The sequence below is a fragment of the Mobula birostris genome, chromosome 23, assembly GCF_030028105.1.
Source record: "Mobula birostris isolate sMobBir1 chromosome 23, sMobBir1.hap1, whole genome shotgun sequence".
NCBI classification, from domain to species: Eukaryota; Metazoa; Chordata; class Chondrichthyes; order Myliobatiformes; family Myliobatidae; genus Mobula; species Mobula birostris.
This window is the reverse complement of record NC_092392.1, coordinates 13,220,132-13,237,833: the sequence shown is the minus strand read 5'-3', so window position 1 is coordinate 13,237,833 and position 17,702 is coordinate 13,220,132. Positions and strand designations below refer to the sequence as shown.

General features: G+C 42.8%; 2 protein-coding genes across 2 annotated transcripts in view; one reads left to right on the top strand and one right to left on the bottom strand.

The window, feature by feature from the left end:
• Nucleotides 1-1,047: 1,047 nt before the first annotated feature.
• Nucleotides 1,048-16,971, bottom strand: gcc1 (GRIP and coiled-coil domain containing 1). Its single transcript, XM_072241666.1, has 3 exons — nt 16,772-16,971; nt 8,558-9,619; nt 1,048-2,533 (listed from the first exon to the last, which is right to left on the bottom strand). Exons 2-3 carry the CDS (start codon nt 9,581-9,583, stop codon nt 1,220-1,222), a joined length of 2,340 nt encoding a protein of 779 aa, XP_072097767.1. The 5' UTR covers nt 9,584-9,619; nt 16,772-16,971; the 3' UTR covers nt 1,048-1,219.
• LOC140186906 (ADP-ribosylation factor 4) overlaps nt 16,692-17,702 on the top strand; it is a 28,662-nt gene continuing 27,651 nt past the window's right edge. Inside the window, exon 1 of the mRNA XM_072241667.1 lies at nt 16,692-17,366. Coding sequence (XP_072097768.1) covers nt 17,300-17,366 — 67 coding nt within the window. The 5' untranslated portion in view covers nt 16,692-17,299. The remainder of the gene's footprint in view (nt 17,367-17,702) is intronic.

Sequence of the window (17,702 nt, the reverse complement as noted above, 5' to 3'; positions counted from 1 at the left end):
CCTGCACATCACTCATCCCTGGTGCTTCTCCTTCATCCCTTTCCATAGTCTTCTGCCCCCCCCCCCAATCAGACTTCCCCTCCTCCAGCCCTTTACCTCTTTCACCAGTCAACTTCCCAGGGCAGGCAAGTAGACATGAGAAAATTTGATTTGGCCATTATCTTAAGTGAATGGCAGAGCAGGCGCAAAGGGTTGTATGACCTTCACCTGTTCGTGCTTCTATGATCTTCTCTATATTTGTTGAGAACATAATGCAAAATGGTAAATCCATCGATTATTCTAAAGTCAAATAGACTACAGTACCATGAACTTTACTAACAATGCCAAAAATCATGAGAAATATTGTAAAGGGTAGTCATCTCATACCTGAGCCCCTTGACTGAATAACAACTTCCAGTCTGCAAGATGCTATGATTTTTTCTTTTTATGGTGCATCTGAAAATCAGCCATATAATTTTGTAAAATGTCCTAAGGCAAGACCCACATCAACAATTGATTCATATTTTGCCATTTCACCTTTGCTCAGGATTCTCATGTCTGGCTTCCTAACTTTTCCACAGATAATCAGACAGCATTAATTAAACCACGGAGTGAAATCCTAAAAAGGTGAAAATTCCCAATCTTTCTTTAATTAGAATTGACCCAACTTAGACAGTGTTCTTTGAGCAAATAATTACTGGCACTTATTATTCACAACAAAAGTTCAACTGCAGGTGAACAATTTGCTCATATTGTTTAAAGGGCACAGGAACAAAATCTATGCATCCAGTGAATAAAATGGAAAAGTCAGAGAGTTACTGATCATTCTATTTTATAATAAGAACTGCATTGGCAACTAATAAAGTGTATTTCACAGGACAAAGCTTTTTGGCACTAGCGTTTGAAGCAGATATTATGAAGATAATGTTGCCATTAAAAGCTTAAAAGAACTTGTTTTCTCTTATTTCCTGTAAGGTTCATTTCTTTAATCCTCCTAAAATTGCTGCCCAGAGATATGAACCAGTCTACAAAACATTCCATCATTGTAAATATACAACTATCACTAGGTTGGACAGTAGAAGTGATCTTGAAAGTTTTATTTTCAGGTTAATGGCAATGATACCAAGGTTGAGCTTACAAAACCATAACTGGCCTAGCACAAATCTGTCAATATCAATGACTTGTAAAAAGTGGAAATTGGAATCAAAGGACAGACAAAAGATAACAAATATTGCACAGATCATCTTTTCCCAGAACTCCACCAACTGGTGGCTTGCTGCTTCATCACACTCTGCTTCTCCTGAGGACTGAAATGCAGAACGGTGAGAATGGCAGTCAGTGTCTGCTGGCGCCCCAGAGCATCAGGCAAGGTCAGGAACCTGTAGATCACATTTTTCACATATTCCAGGTTGGCTCCTTCTCGCTTTTTGTCCCTGAGGTGTTTCTGTACCTCATCTTGGAGAACTTCAACATCTTCTTTATGTCTTTCTTTCTCCATCAGGAGACTGTCCTCCAGCTGATGAACTACGGCTTCCATTTGGTGCTTCTGCTTCCTTAGTGTTGTGACCTCAAGCTCCTTTCGAGCCAGCTGCTCCGCAAAGTGAAGAAAAGTAGGTTCATTAGGTCCAGAAAATTTAGCAGTCTGCTTCACGATATCTTGACAAAAATCTCCCTGAAGATCATCTTCATTCTGAGGACTATCCCCATCAGACCAAATCTTGCTTTCAACAAAGTTGTTGTGACTCAATAGCCCACTGGAGCCTAAGCGTAAAGTTTCAGTCTCCCGGTCTTTCTCTGCTAGGACCGCAAGAGCTCTGTCTCTTTGTTTGTGCATTTCTTCTTCCAATTTAATAATTCTTTCATGATACTGGATCTCAACCTTTTCCAGTTCTTTCTTATGAGCTGTTTGGAGTTGGGCTATATACTGTTTATTTGCTTCATTGTCATTTTTGTGCTTGGCCTCCATTTCATCACATGCAAGGCGGAGGGTGATGTACTTCTCCTTCAACTCTGCCAGCTCCTCACGCAAACTCTCCAACTCTTTGGTTGTATTACCATCTTTAGCATTTTTATTTTTGAGTACAACTTGAGCCCTCGTCTTATACCGTTCAAATTCTTCCTTCAGTTGTTTCAACTCATGTTGATAATAGAAAACAGAAGCTTTCTCTCCATCTGATGTTTCGGTTGTATCTGTTGAATCAACTTCACAAAGTTTCTCCATGTCTAAGGGTGCCTGTGATTTCCGGACTGCCAGTGCCAACAGTTTCTTCAGTTTTTCCATTTTGTCTCTTAAAATATTCACATCCAGATTAGATTCATCAATGATTAGATCCAATGAGGTTCTGTTGGATGCAGCATTGGCCAATGTCTTGTTCTCCATGTCCAATTGTATTATTCGTTCTTTCAGTTTGTGAATTGTCATCTTGTCATTCTGCTTACCCTTATCGTACGTGCCCACAAGCTCAGAAAGTTCAGAGACTCGGTTTTCCAAATTTGCAACGCGTTCCTCCTCCATCTGAGAGAAATGATGTAGCTGTTCCTGGGCCTGAGCAGCCTGAGCACAGGGAGTGAAGGAAGATAGTCTTAAGAAAAATACAAAATACATAAAAATATAACATAGAATGTAACATAAAAAGGAGATTAATAAATTGATTTCTTTTCAGAATCTGTCAGAAATGTTACTGGTAAGACATGCATAAAATTTTACTTAGTTGCAGTACAATTTTCAGCGAGAGTTTTTTCCTGTTCTTTAGCTGGTAATGAAAGTAAAAGTGTTATACAGCCTTTATTTACCAAAAGTGTGATAACACTAAAGGATGCTGAAGTTTAACCTTACAGATTTTGAGTATTGAAATAAGCATAGTGGATGTGCACAAAGACCAGAGACAAAAATGAAAAAAAATCCTTTGCAAAATACACAAAATGTTGAAGGAACTCAGGCAGCATCCATAGAAATGAACAAACAGTTGATGTTTTGGCCGAGATGCTTCTTCAGGACTGGAAAGGAAGGGGGAGGGATGGAGGATAGAAGCTGACAGGCGAAGCTAGGTGGGTGGGTAAGGTAAAGGGCTGGAGAGAAAGGAATCTGATAGGGGAGGCAAGTGGACCATGGGAGAAAGGGTAGGAGGGGTACCAGGGAAAGGTGATAAGCAATTGAGAAGAGGTAAGAGGCCAGAGTGGGGAGGGGGATGGAAATTTTTTCCCCCACTGGAAGGAGAAATCAATATTCATGCCGTCAGAGGCAATCCAGATGAAATATAAAGTGGTGCTCCTCCACCTTGAGGTGGCACAAGAGGAGGCCATGGACTGACATGTCAGAACGGGAGTGGGAACCTGAATTAAAATGTTTGGCCACTGGGAGTCCCACTTTTTGAGAATGGAGCGGATGTACTTGATGAAATGGACTCCCAACTTACGACGGGTCTCACCAATGTAGAGGAGGCTGCACTGGTATCACTAGGTGTGACAGACAGCCCCAGCTGATTCACAGGTGAAGTGTTGTCTCACCTGGAAGGACTGTTTGGGGCTCTGAATGGAGGTGAGGGAGGAGGTGAACTGGCAGGTGTAGCACTTTGGCTGCTTGCAGAGATGAGGGTCGGAAGGGAGATTAGCTGGAAGGGGCACACGGATAAGGGAATCACAGAGGGAATGATCCCTACGGAATTCAGAGAGTAGGAAGGGGAAGGTAAAGGTGTAAAAAAATCACAAACAAGAGAAAATCTGCAGATGCTGAAAATCTGAGCAACACACACAAAATGCTGGAGGAACTCAGTAGGCCAGGCAACATCTATGGAAAAAAGTGCAGTCGATGTTTTGGGCAGGACTGGAGAAAAAACAGCTGAGAAGTAGATTTGAAAGGTGGAGGGAGGGGAGAGAGAAACATCAGGCGATAGGTGAAACTTGGAGGGGAAGGGATGAAGCAAAGAGGCAGGAAAGTGATTGGTGAAAGAAACAGAAAACCATGAAGAAAGAAGAAAGGGGTGGGGAGGAGGAGCACCAGAGGGAGGCGATGGGCAGGCAAGTAGATAACATGAGAGAGGGACAAGGGGATGGGAAATGGTGAAGGGGGGTGTGTGGAGGCATTACTGGAAATTTGATAAATTGATGTTCATGCCACCAGGTTGGAGGCTACCCAAACGGAATATAAGGTGTTGTTCCTCCAACCTAAGTGTGGCTTTATCCCAACAGTGGAGGAGGCCATCGATGGACATATCGGAACGGGAATGGGAAGTAGAATTAAAATGGGTGGCCACTGTGAGGTCCCTCTTGTTCTGGTGGACGCTCCCTATGTGACTCCCTTGTCCATTCGTCCCTCCCCACTGATCTCTCTCCTGGCACTAATCCTTGCAAGCAAAACAAATGATTCACCTGCCCCTACACCTCCTCTTTAACTATCAATCAGGGCCCCAAACAGTCCTTCCAGATGAGGCGACATTTCACCTGTGAGTCTATTGGGGTCAGATACTGTGTTTGGTGCTCCCAGTGTGGCCTCCTGTCTCTTGTGTATTGGTGAGACATGATGTAGATTGGGAGACCGCTTCGCTGGGCACCTACACTCCGTCCACCAGAACAAGCAGGATCTCCCAGTTTTCTTTCAGCGGGTCGATATCCACTTTAGCCTCCTTTTAGTCTTTAAGAACTATGTAATCTATTTTATATTATTGGCTAGCTTTCATTCATATTTTATCTTTTCTCTCTTTATGGCTTTTTCAATTGCCTTCCATTGGTTATTAAAAGCTTCCCAATCCTCTATCTTCCCAATAATTTTAGCAATATTATAAGCTCTCTCTTTTGCTTTTATGCTATCTTTGACTTCCCTTCTCAGCCACAGTTCCCTCATTCTCCATTTAGAATACTTCATCTTTGAGATGTATCTTTTCTGCTCCTTCCAAAATTCCCCCAGAAAGACCATCCACTGCTGTTCTGTCATCATTCCTACTAGAGGCCCCCTCCAATCAACTTTGACCAGCTCCTCTCCCCGCCTCTGTAATTCCCTTTACTCCACTGTAATACTGACACATCTGATTTCAGCTTCTCCTTCTCAAACTGCAGAGTGAATTGTATCATATTATTATCACTGCCTCCTAAGGGTTCCTTTACCTAAAGGTCCCTAACCAATTGTGTAATTACATAACACCTAATCTGTTCCCTGAGTGGGCTCAACCACAAACCACTTTGAAAAGCTATCTTGTAGACATTCTACAAATTCCATCTCTTGGGATCCAGCACCAACCTGATTGTCCCAATCTACCTGCATATTGAAATCCCCCATGATTCCTATGAAAACATTACCCTTTTTACTTGCCTTCTTTTTAACTTATGTTGTAATTTGTATTCCACATCCTGGCTACTCTTTCGAGGCATATACTGTATGACTCCCATCAGTGTCTTTCTACCCTTGCAGTTTCTTAGCTCGACCTACACGATTCTCCATCTTCCAATCCTATATCACCTCTCTCTAAGGATTTGATTTCATTTTTTACCAACAGAGCCACCCCACCTCCTCTGCCCTCCTGCCTGTCCTTTCGATACAATGTATATCCTCGGATGTTAAGCTCCCAACCATGATCTTCTTTCAACCACAATTCCCACAACATCACACCTGCTAATCTCAAACTGCACTGCAAGATCATCTACCTTATTCCATATACTGCTTGCATTCAAATATAACACCGTTAGCCCTGTATTGCATCACTTTTATATTTTGGTCCACTGTTACACTTTTAACTCATCTCACTGACTGCATTTTTGCCCTATCATCTGCCTGTCCTTCCTCACAGTCTCACCATACACTGCTTCAAGTTGTTTACCAACTGTCCCATCCTCAGCCCTATCACTCCAATTCCCGTCTCCTGCCAAATTCGCTTAAACCCTTCCCAACAGATCCAGTAAACCCGCCTGCAAGGATACTGGTCCCTTTCGGGTTCAGGTGTAACCCGCCTATATTGTACAGGTTTACTTACCCCAGAAGAGATCCCAATGATCCAGAAATCTGAAACCTTGTCCCCTGCACCAATTATTCAGCCACTCATTCATCTGCCAACGCATGTCACTGGCATGTAGCACAGACAGTAATCCGGCGATTACTACCCTGAAGGTCCTGCGTTTCAGCTTTCTGCCTCACTCACTATATTCTCTTTTCAGGACCTCCTCCCTTTTCCTACCTATGTCGTTGGCACTAATTCCAGATGTTCACCCTCCCCCTTTAGGAAGCTGTGGACCTGATCCGAGACGTCCCTGATCTTGGCATCTGGGAGGCAACATACCGTCGGGTGTCTCTTTCATGTCCACAGAATCTGCTTTCTAACTATGGAATCCCTTATCAGTACTGTACTCCTGGTAGGTCATCCCCCCAGCAGTATTCTTATTATTGAGGGGAATGGCCACAGAGGTACTCTGCACTGGCTGTCTATTCCCTTTCCTTCCCCTGACAGTCACCCACGCACCTGCCTCCTGCAACCTGGGGGTGACTACCTCCCTGAAGGTCCTATTTATCCCTATCGCATTTTCCCATATCAGCTGAAGGTCATCCAGCTGCAGCTCCAGTTCCTTGACATGGTCTGTCAGGAGCTGCAATTCAGTGTACTTCATGCAGATGTAGTTATCAGGGAGACTGGACGTCTCCAACAGTTCCCACATCTCACACAAAGTACATACCACCTACTCCGAACCCACTCTCAGTGCACTAGCTATGTAGTAACAGAAAAAAAACTTACCAGAAACTTACTTAGAACCCCTGCCTGTGCTTGTCAAAACCTGACCATTCTAACACTGGCCATATTCCAACAATGGCCGCCCCATGTCCCACTTATAACTCCCTTCTTTTTATTGGCCCTGCTCTGATTGTAGCCCGCCAAAAAGAGCCAAAAGCACTGGAGCTCTTTTTAAATCTTGTGCTGTGTCACCAATGAACGACCTCTCACGCTGATTACAGCCCACTAAAAAGAGCCAAAAGCACCAGAGCTCTTGTTAAAACCCAATCTGCCACACCAATGAATGACCTCTCTTGCTGATTGCAGCCTACTGAAAAAGAATTGCTCTATTTGGTGGACATAAAAACAGACTGATGGCTATTAAATTGAAATGATAAACTAAAACAAAAACCAAGATGTTCCACTGTGCAGAGGAACCTAACTCAGTGGAAGGAAAACCTAATTCAAAGTTGTATGAACAGGTATTACGGCAGTGACCAACAACCCAGTAAAAAGAAAATGGTGTTAGGAGCATCTTTAAAGAGGCAGAAAATACCCAAGTGTGGCCTACTGAAGGAATAGCTTATTGAAGGAATCAATACCAATCGAGGAGAAACTAAAAGGGTAGATGTGTGTAAATTAACAAACCTGAAAGCCAGATGACTACGTAGAATGATTTGAAACTAATGTTGAAATTAATACTTACACTGAGGCACAATATAAATCAGCAAGTCCATGGGTGATGGGTAAAGATGTCGTGGTTTAGCAAAGGATAAGCTAAGAACAGAAGCAAGGAACTTTAATTCACAAAAGCTGAAAGATGAGAGGTAAGTAGGTGAGATGTCAAGTGAAGTTAAGTGCAGAAGCACTGTTTTTCTGTGGAAAGCAACAGTACAGTAAAGACTATAATGAAAGACTGAGATGTCTGATGTATCAGGAAGCAGTTTAGCCATTCTAAAGATAGAGAAGATGACTGATTCTATTGCACTGACTCAGAACAAAACCATTAAAATCTCCCAGAATCAGAGGTGAAGTGTAACATTATCATTATTGGTAAGTTAACTGGACTATGATGTAGCTGATCGACATGGTTAATCAGAACTGACCATATTTCAATTATTTTCAGTTTTGACAGATCAATGACTAAAAATTTATATGAGTGTGAATTATCAGTTAAAATTTTTGGTAGTTGGATTTTTTTTTAAAATCAATGTCCACCTCAGAAGTTATCAGCGAGAAAACATAATCAGTTAAAGAAAAGTCAAAACAAAGTGTATGTCACTAAATCAGGCCACCATCTTGGCAATGGATAATTAAACTGGAAGGCATAAATAATAACACAAGTTTCCTTCAGTTTTTAATAATTCCAGGACTAAATAAGGTAGAACTAAATTATATGTGCACAACACACAAATAAAATCAGTAGGTTAAAGGTACTAAGAACCTTTAGTACATATAAATTAAGGCTTTGAAATGCCTTAGGTAAGAGTTAATAAGAATCATGAAGAGGGTTAAATCACCTAAAGAAAAATTATCTCAATCTTGGTTGAATTAGAAACATATAACACTGGATATAACACTATCGAGCAGATAAATAAAGCAAGAAGAGAGGGAGCATTAATAAGAAAAACCACCTAACTGGAAGTCTATTAAAAGAAAAAGCAAAGACTTGGCAAGACTATTCATTGCAGGTTGCTGAATTGTAAGAACTAGTAATAGGAAGAGGTTAGCAGAGGTAATTTGCTATAATGGGCGTAATAGCTATCCACAAGCCCATATAAACACACCAATGGTGGCAAAAGCAGATGATGGTTTATAGTAAATGAACACATTTCAGAAACCTAAATAATCAGTTTCTGGCCATTTGCTGATATGAGGTCTATTACCTTTCTCATTTCCAACTGAAGTTGTGCCTGGTAATGAGCTTTTGTCTCATTCATTTCTTCTTCCAATTCCCGCACACGTGGGTCTGGTCTTCTTTTCTCTTCTTCAGCAAGACGTAGTGCATTCCTCACTTCATCCACCTCCTTGCTCAAATGCTTCACTTGAGACTCACAGTCATCTACCCTGTCTGCTGCATGAATTTTTGATGTCAACATATCCTTTGTGTCTTCAAGTTTTAGTTCAACATCTTGACGCAAAGCTCTCTCTTCCTGCAGCAACTTTTGAAGTTCATGAAGCATTGTGGCATGGTCATTCTGCTCGCGGTCTCGTTCATGTTGCTGGGTAATAATCCGTGCTTTGGCCTCTGCTAGCTGTTCTTGGACTTTTTTAATTTCCGCTTCATATTTGGAGTTTTCTTCTTGAAACCTCTGTGTCAAGTCTTCCAGCTCTTGTCTCATTTTCTTCTTGTCTGTTAAGTAAGAAGCTTCCATTCGAGATTTTTCCTGTGTGACAGTTGCCAAAGCATTTGTCAGTGTTGCCAACTGACTTTTCAAATGCATCTTTTTATCAGTTTCACTGTGGTTTTGCAGTTCCCCACACACAATACCACTTTCAGAGCTGTTAGCTTCCTCACTCTTTGGTGAGCTTCCTCGAACGTCTGATTCCAAGACCCTATCTTCATTACTTAACTCTCCCTTGCTGCTATTTGTCAAGCTAGCTGCTGTGTCCACACTATTCGCCGTCCCTAAACTATCCTCACTATGGACTGAGCTTTGATCATCTCCAATGTCAGAGGCTGCACTGGCAACATCTATGGTTTGTAAACTTTTATCTGCTTCCTGTGATGCAGAGAGGACTTTTAAACTGGCTTCTAAAGCCTCTTTCTCTTTAAGGAGGCTTTTGTAAGCCCGGACAACATCTCTCAGCCGCGTCTGGTACTGGAGCAGCTGCTTCTTCTGTGTTTCAATGGTATCCAAAAGCTCTCTCTTACTCGGGCCACCACCAAAGTTTACACCAAACTTCTCCATGTCAATTCAAGGTGGATCTTAAAGCAAATAATCCATCTGCAACAAGGAGAAAAAATATATACTTAATAAAATCTTGTCATTTCTTGAATAATAGGGAGCAAAAGGATATATTTTTCTTAAATTTCTGGAAAATTTGATAAAATGCTGCATCAAAGGTTATCGCAGAAAATCGAAGCTGGTATAAGAGATAACAGATTGGCACAGGTAGAAGATTAGCTAGCTGAGAGGGGGAGAAAAAGAGAACAAGCCAATAAATACCTTTTGTTGTTGCCGGTTGGAGTACCACAGAGAGGGGGCTGCAATTTTTTCAAAAAGTATATAAATAACTCAAATGAAGGCATCAAAGATTTGGTCGCTAAATTTGCCATTGACCAAAAATGGGAAAGTAAGCTTGTGTACAAGGAGGATGTAAAGATGCTACAAGGGAATTTTGATGAGTTAAGTGAGAGAACAAAGCTTTGGCAAACGAATATAAAACAGAAATGTTCAATATTGTATATTTGAAAAGAATTATATGTTAATAGTACCTTATTATCTAAATCGTGAGAGATTGCAGAGCTTTGAGATATGCAGGGATTTGGGTGTCCTGGGGCATGATTCACACAAAATTAGTATGCAGCTACAGCAAATAATGAAGAAAGCTGATTACAAAATCAACTGAATGCAGAAGTATGAAGGTTATGCTTTGGCAATATAGGACATTGCTGAGACTATATGTGGATTATGGCATAAAATATTAGACTACTTATTCAAGAAACAATGTTTTATTCACCTTAGATTCTACCAGTCACTGACCATCACAATAGGGGTAATTTAAAACGGTCAATTAACCCACCTACCAGCATGTTTTTGGGACATGGGCAGAAACCAGAGCACCCAGATGAAACCTACATAGTTACAGGAAGAACGTGCAAACTCCATACAAATAGGACCCAAAGTCAAGATTAAACCTTTAAATTGACTGAGAATGCCTGCAAGAAAATAAATCTCAGGGTAGTATACTGTATGGTGATATACCTGTACTTTGATAATAAATTTACTTTGAACCTGCCTCTCTGATGCTGTGAGGCAGAGCTCTACTATCTGTGCCAGTATTCAAGGAAAGCTTGCTCAACAAATATCTGAAACAGTAAGGTTGACTTGTAAGGAAGGATAGGATAGAGAGACTAGACTTGTATCCACTGGAATTCAGAAGAACAAAGGAAAACATACAGGATCCTGAGGGGCACTGACCTGGTGGATATGGGGATAATGAAACAGAGACGCAGCGTACAAGCAGCATTTAGGAAGCAATATCCTAGTAATTCAATGGAGTGCAAGAACAGAATCCCTGTGAGTTTAAGAGGAGCACAGGAACAAAGACTTCGTTAGTGTAAAATGACTGCAGGATCTAGAATCGTAATGAATTTAGATAATGGAAAGAATCGGTCAACGATGGTATAACAATAAAAGAAGCAGAGAGAAGGAACTGGGTACCATTAAAGCACTCTGTATCACTTTCCAGTCCATGGACTATCAAATTCCAATTTCACTCAGCTTAGTACTAGTGACTGAGAGACAAAACAAGCAAGGGAGGAGAAATCAGGCACCAGTCTTGCATTTGTCCTTTTTATTATTTTACATGATGCTTAGCCACTGAATCCACATCCTTTGTTTTCTTCCAGCAACACACGAAATAGAAGCAAGTGTATCCCGTTCAGCCCATCCTGCCTCCTCTGCCATTTCATACTGTGATGGCTTCAGGAAGAGCTTATGTCACATAGAACAGTACAGCACAGGAACCTGCCCTTTGGTCCACAATGTTGTGCTGAACTAGCTAAAAAGTAAATCAGATACCGCCAAAAGCTAATCCCTCCATCTTCCTCGCATTCATGTGCCTATTTAAACGTGTCCTAAAGGTTTCTAATGTATCTGTCTCTACCACCATAGCAGGCAGTACATCTACAACTCTAAATAACAAAAACTTACTCCTCATGTCCCCTATGAATCTACCCTCTCTCACCTTCAATGCATGCCCTCTGGTATTAGACATTTCTACCCTGGGAAAAAGATACTCCTGGTATCTTTTCTTTTGAGTAGATACCCTATCTATACCTCTTATAATCTAATCAACCTCTCAGGCTCTGCTGCTCCACAGAAAACAATCCAAGTTTGGACAGCCTCTCATGATAGCACATGCCCTCTAAACCAGGCAGCATCCTGATAAACCTCTTCTACACCCTCTCCAAAGACTTAACATCCTTCCTACAGTGGGGCGATCAGAACTGTATGCAAAACTCCAGATGTCACCTCATCAGAGTTTTATAAGCGGGAGGGGAGGGGGGGGAAGGGGAAGGGACCGTCGACTCAGACCAACAGAGGCCTGCGTTGGGCATTTTCATGGCACAGATTGGAAGTCTGTGTGAGGCGCCACTCCTCACACAGACATTTGAGCGATGTATGATTAAGTACCTTGCTCAAGGACACAAACACGCTGCCACAGCTGAGGCTTGAACCAGCGACTTTGAGATCACTAGACGAACGCCCTAACCACTTGGCCACATGCCAGTTTTATAAGCTTGCAACATAACCTCTTGACTTCTGGGATCAATGCTTCGACTAACAAAAGCAAGCATTCCATAAGCCACCTTAACCACCTTATTGATCTGTGTAGCCAATTTCATGGAGCTATGAACCTGGATCCCGAGATCTCTCTGCTTAGTAACTGTTAAGTGTCTTGCACTTACCAGTGACCTACCTGCTTGCATTTGTCCTACTAAGGTGAAACACCTCATTGTTATCTGGGTTCAATTCCATCTGCCATTTCCCTGTCCATATCTGCAACTGATCTATATCATGCTATGTGCTTTGCCAGTCTTCTACACTATCCACAACTCCACCAATCTTGGTATCATCTACAAATTTACTAACCCACCCATCTACATTTTCATCCAGATTATTTATATACATTACAAACAGCAGAGGTCCCAGCACAGATCCTTGTGGAACTCCCGCTCGAATAAGTTCATTCAACTACTACCCTATGCGCAAGCCAATTTGGAGTCCTAACAGCCAATTTCCCATGGACCCCATGCATCTTAATTTTCAGGATTAGGCTTCCATGAGGGACTTTGTCAAACACCTTATTAAACTCCATGTAAACAACATCCACTGCCTTACCTTCATCAATCTCTCTTGTCGCTTCGTCAAAAAACTCCCAATCAACTCCCAACCTGCCCAGCACAAAGCCATGCTGGCTCTCCCTAATTTGCCATGGGTTTCCAAATGCTGATATATCCTACCCTAAGAAACCTCTCCTGCAATTTCCCTATAAATGGCACCGGTCTATAATTCCCAGGATTTTCCTTTCTTCCCTTCTCAAATAGAGGCACAGCATTAGCCACTCACCAGTCTTCTGGGACCTCACCTGTGGCTAGAGAGGACACAAAAATACTGGCCAAGGCCCCAGCAATCTTGTCTCTTGCCTCCTTCAATAAACCTGGGTAAATCCCATTAGGCCCTGGGGACTCATCTACCTTACGACTCATTAGGTGGCCCCACATTTCTTCCTTGACCTCTAAATTCCCTAACATATTTATACCCTCAGCAAAGAACTCCTGGACCTCCATATTCTTTTCCCTGATAAATACTGAATCAAAGTACTCACTTACCTCACTCACATTCTTCACAAATGTTCCCCTCTTTATCCTTGAGTGGTTCTACCCTCTCCCTGGTTATCCTCTTGCTCTTGGTGTACATATAAAATGGCTTTGGATTCACCTTAATCCTACTTGCAAAGGACTTTTCATGGTCCCTCCTGGCTTTCCTAATTCAGTTCTTTTCTGGTTTCTTTATATGTCTGATGTGTCACTGTAGAAAACCTTATGAATTTCTGCAGCTGTACTGTGGAGAGCATTCTGACTGGGATGGGGGCTCCAATGCACTGGATTGGAAAAAGCTGTAGACCCAACCAGCTCCATCATGCGCACGAGGCTCCCCACCATTAAGGACATTTTCAAGAAGGCAGCATCCATCATGAAGGACGCTCACCACCCAGGACATCCCTCTTCTCACTACCATCAAGAAGGTACAGGAGCCTAAAGATGCACCTTCAGCTCCTTTCCCTCTGCCGTCAGATTTCTGTGTGGTCCTGAGCCCATAAACACCACCCCACTGTTTTGTTCTCTTTCTGCACTGTGTTCTGTTTAAATATTCTTACTGCTATTTACAATGATTTTTATGTATTGCACTGTACTGCTGCTACAAAACAGCAGAGTTCATGACATATGTCAGTGATAATAAGCCTGATTCTGGATTCTGATGCTAAGAGCATCGAGGTTAGTTGGCTTTAAGAATACATAGGCATCACCAGACATATGACCAGACAGACAAAGTAAGTACGAACAGTTAGATCTTTTGTGTAAGACGCGAGAGAATCTTGCTCCCCACATTCAATTCCTAACACTGCTGAATTTGCAATTTCTCTGTGAACACATGGATTTCCACCCTTATACCAAATATCATCCGTGAAAGAATGAGCAATTTCGGTGTCAACGTCTCTGAAGATCTATCCTGGGCCCAACATATTGATGCAACTACAAGAAGGCACAACAGCAGCAATATTTCATTAGGAATTTGAGGAGATTTGGTATGTCACCAAAGACTAGTAAATTTCTACAGATGTACAGTGGAGAGCATTCTAAGTGGCTGCGTCACTGTCTGGTATGGAGGGGCCACTACACAGGACTGCAGTCGCAAACTCAGCCAGCTCCATCATGGGTACAAGCCTCCCCAGCACCGAGAGCATCTTCAAAAGGTGATGCTCCAAAAAGTGGCATTCATCATTAAAGTCCCCCCTCACCCAGGACATGCCCTCTTCACACTGCTACCAACAAAGAGGAGGTACAGGACCCTGAAGACATACACTCAATGTTTTAGGAACCACTTCTTCCACTGCACCATCCAATTTCTGAATGAATAATGAATTCACCCACCTCACTATTCACCCCCCCTCTTTTTGCACTACTTAATTAATTTTATTTTTCTGTATTATATATTCTATTGTAAATCATATTTTTATTATGTATTGCACTGTACTGCTGCCACAAAAGAATTCTCACGACCAATGTCCCCTCTAATTTATAATGACTAGTGTGCACAAAAACCTTGTGCTGTGCAATTTTTTTGCCCAGTGACAACAACATGTGTGCACTGAATAATTCCTTCAATAAATACAGAATAAGCCAGTTCTTAAATATGCAGACAAATCATCGCAAACTCAACACCGTCCGCATCAGAACCGAGGAAAGGAAATGTGATTGTGTACAATCGTGAAATATACTTAACGTGCGCAGTTTAAATTCCTTTGTGCGCTAGTAGCAAAAGATGTATGCGGACACACGCACACCTTAGAGGGAACATTGATCACAACACATGCCAGTGATATTAAACCCAATTCTGAAATATGTGCAGGTTCGTAGACTTCCTGGCCACTCTAAATTGTCCCTTCTCGGTAGGCGAATAGCAAAACTGGAGAATTAGTGGGGGAATGGGATATTGTTAACAGGGCTGAAATGGCCACTCTTCTGTTGTAAGGAAACATAATACAGCCTGAATAATGGTGGCGGCTTAACCAAGGCAAAAGCACCTTTTATAGCTCAAATGTAAAGGGAGAGATATTAAAGATCAAGAGACTAATAGTTATTGGGTATTATAGTTAGGATATCAGTTTGTAGTTACAAATACAATTCAAAGAATGGCACGTTGCCCCTGTTGAGGATATCACTGGTGCTTGTGGAAAGGGTGAACTGCCAGAGCTCATTGTCTGGACCAGGCATGGGCTGTGAGTCATGGAAGGACTGCTCGACGTGCTGAGATTTATGCAATGGGACTGTGCTTTATATTGATCTCTTTCGGGTTTTTCGACGTTTTTCTTTCTTACGGCCAGTCGGCAGGTAGAAATAGTTCTTTGTGTATGAGAGGGTGGGGTCAGGGGTTCTGATGCTACTGTTGCTGTTCCTTTTGTGAGTGAGGGGTCGGGGATTGTTTATGCAACTGATTTTTCTGTGGGGGAGGGGTTGGGGATTTGTTGCTTTTGTCACTTTTTTCCTGTGAGTGACGGGGCCGGGGATTGTTACTGTCGCTTTTTTCTGCAGGGGAGGGGGTAGCGATATGTCGCTATTGTTGCTGTTTTTATTTCTGTGGGGGAGGTGGTGGGTGATTTTGTGGTTTCTGGGTTTTTATTTCTTTTACATGCAGGGGGGAGGCTGATGTACGGTCTTTCTGTAATCCATGGTTATCTGCAGAAGACAAATATCAGAGTTGTATTGTACATGCATACTTTGACAGTAAAATGAACCTTTGAACATACAGGCATCAACGATATTGGCTGGAAGTCTTGCAGGCAGATTTCAGAAAGTTATTATTATTATAAATAGGGACATCAAAGATGGCAATCCCTGGACTATTTCGTGCGCAGTGCTGCTGAGAACAGAAATGGAGGATAACATGGATTAAGACAAAATAGCAATATTTTCAGTTCTAATTTTACATTTCCAGAATCCGCAATATTTTACTTAAATAGGTGCTTTCTTCTTCCTTGATTGTGTCAGATTTTAACCACTCTGCTGGAGCTTTAAGAAGCCTTATTTTGTCCACTGGGCCTGTTTGATGGCACTTAAACCCAGTGTGGGTTTCAGTTTCACCTTAGCAATTGGTATAAAGATCAAGATTCCTCCTCAGTGCTGTGCTCAGAAATTCTGTCTTGTAAATGGGATATTAAAAAAAGCCTTTCAAAACAAACATACGACATCCATGAGAATACATTGAAGAGCTTTAGCCCTATTGTCCTAATACTCATCTCTCAATGGACATCACTAAATTATATGATCATCTTGCTCGCAACTGGCCCACCCTTCTTCAACATTATCGAGACCCTGCACAACCAGTGAGGTACTTTTGAAGTAAAGTCACTATTAAGCAAGCGGGAACATCAGAGAGAATGCACCCCCCTCCCTCCGCACACTACCCATGGGGGAGGAGGGCGCTCCTCTTCCAATCACGGGCTCCGAGCAGACCTAAAAGGGCATCTTAATCCCCAGTGTTCCGTCAGCATCATCCCTCCTCAGACGGACGCCTACAACTCAAAGCCCGCGTTTTGACAACTGACTCAGGACCACGAGTCTCCCCACCCCTGGACCCGTTCCTCACCTGGATTCCCCCTCCGCTGGAAATCCGACTTCTCATCGAGGTTCGCCTTCAGTTCAGGGCACAGCCACGGCGGCCCGAAACCCTTCGCTGACGTCGCCAATAGAACAAGAAGTACGCCATCTTGAGAAGGTCGCCGGTGAGGCGACGTTCCACGTCCCCATTTGACAGTCACCGTTCGTTGGTCACCCCGACCGGAAGGAACGCGTGGAAGTTCAGCTCCAACCTCCGCTTCTGACGTCATTTCTTTATTGTTGGCCGGAAATCATCAGTAGAAACGTCAGCCGCGTTCGAGCCTGCAGACCGTTATCAGATCCACTAAATCCGTTTAATCCTCAAATCGGGACTTTTATTTCAGGTCCGGCGCTTTGCACTTGCTCGAGTAGAGAGCCGCTCCCGAGGTCCGATCACGTTCATTAACGAAAGGGCCAGAATCTCGATTTTTTTTTTCCCGGACCCGCCCGAGCCTCCAACCTCCATTTCGAGTTTAGCAGGGCGCCAGTCACCAGGCCGCGATCCACCTTCACAACCATGGGGCTCTCCATTTCCAGCTTATTCACTCGATTATTCGGAAAGAAGCAGATGCGGATCCTGATGGGTAAGGTTGGAAGGGGTCCCTATCGGCCCTGAGTAACTTTGGGTAAAGGTGAACCGAAATGGGGATCATTGTGTTTCACGCGTTGAGGGCGAAGTATGCGGGCTGCCATTCTCGGGGTTTGAGGGATTGCGGTCTAAGGCGGGTCACCCTTTCATGTGATTGAGGGTTATTTCTTTCCATTCCTTTCTCTCTTTTGTTGGTTTCTTGAGCGATAAGGACTACCAGAGAACCAAAGGCTCATTCGTGTACGGGAGTGGTGAGGGAGCAGGTGGTGGCTGCCGGGGAGGGCCGGGTACGCCTCTTCCGTCGCTTCGGTTACCTTGGGAGGGTAGTCTT

Bases quoted from the DNA above. Each gene is read 5' to 3' on its own strand.
- gcc1 (XM_072241666.1), bottom strand. From the start codon at position 9,583: ATGGAGAAGTTTGGTGTAAACTTTGGTGGTGGCCCGAGTAAGAGAGAG. The intron at 2,534-8,557 runs GTAATAGACCTC...CCCTGTGCTCAG, and splicing joins TTCAGTTGGAAATGAGAAAG to GCTGCTCAGGCCCAGGAACA.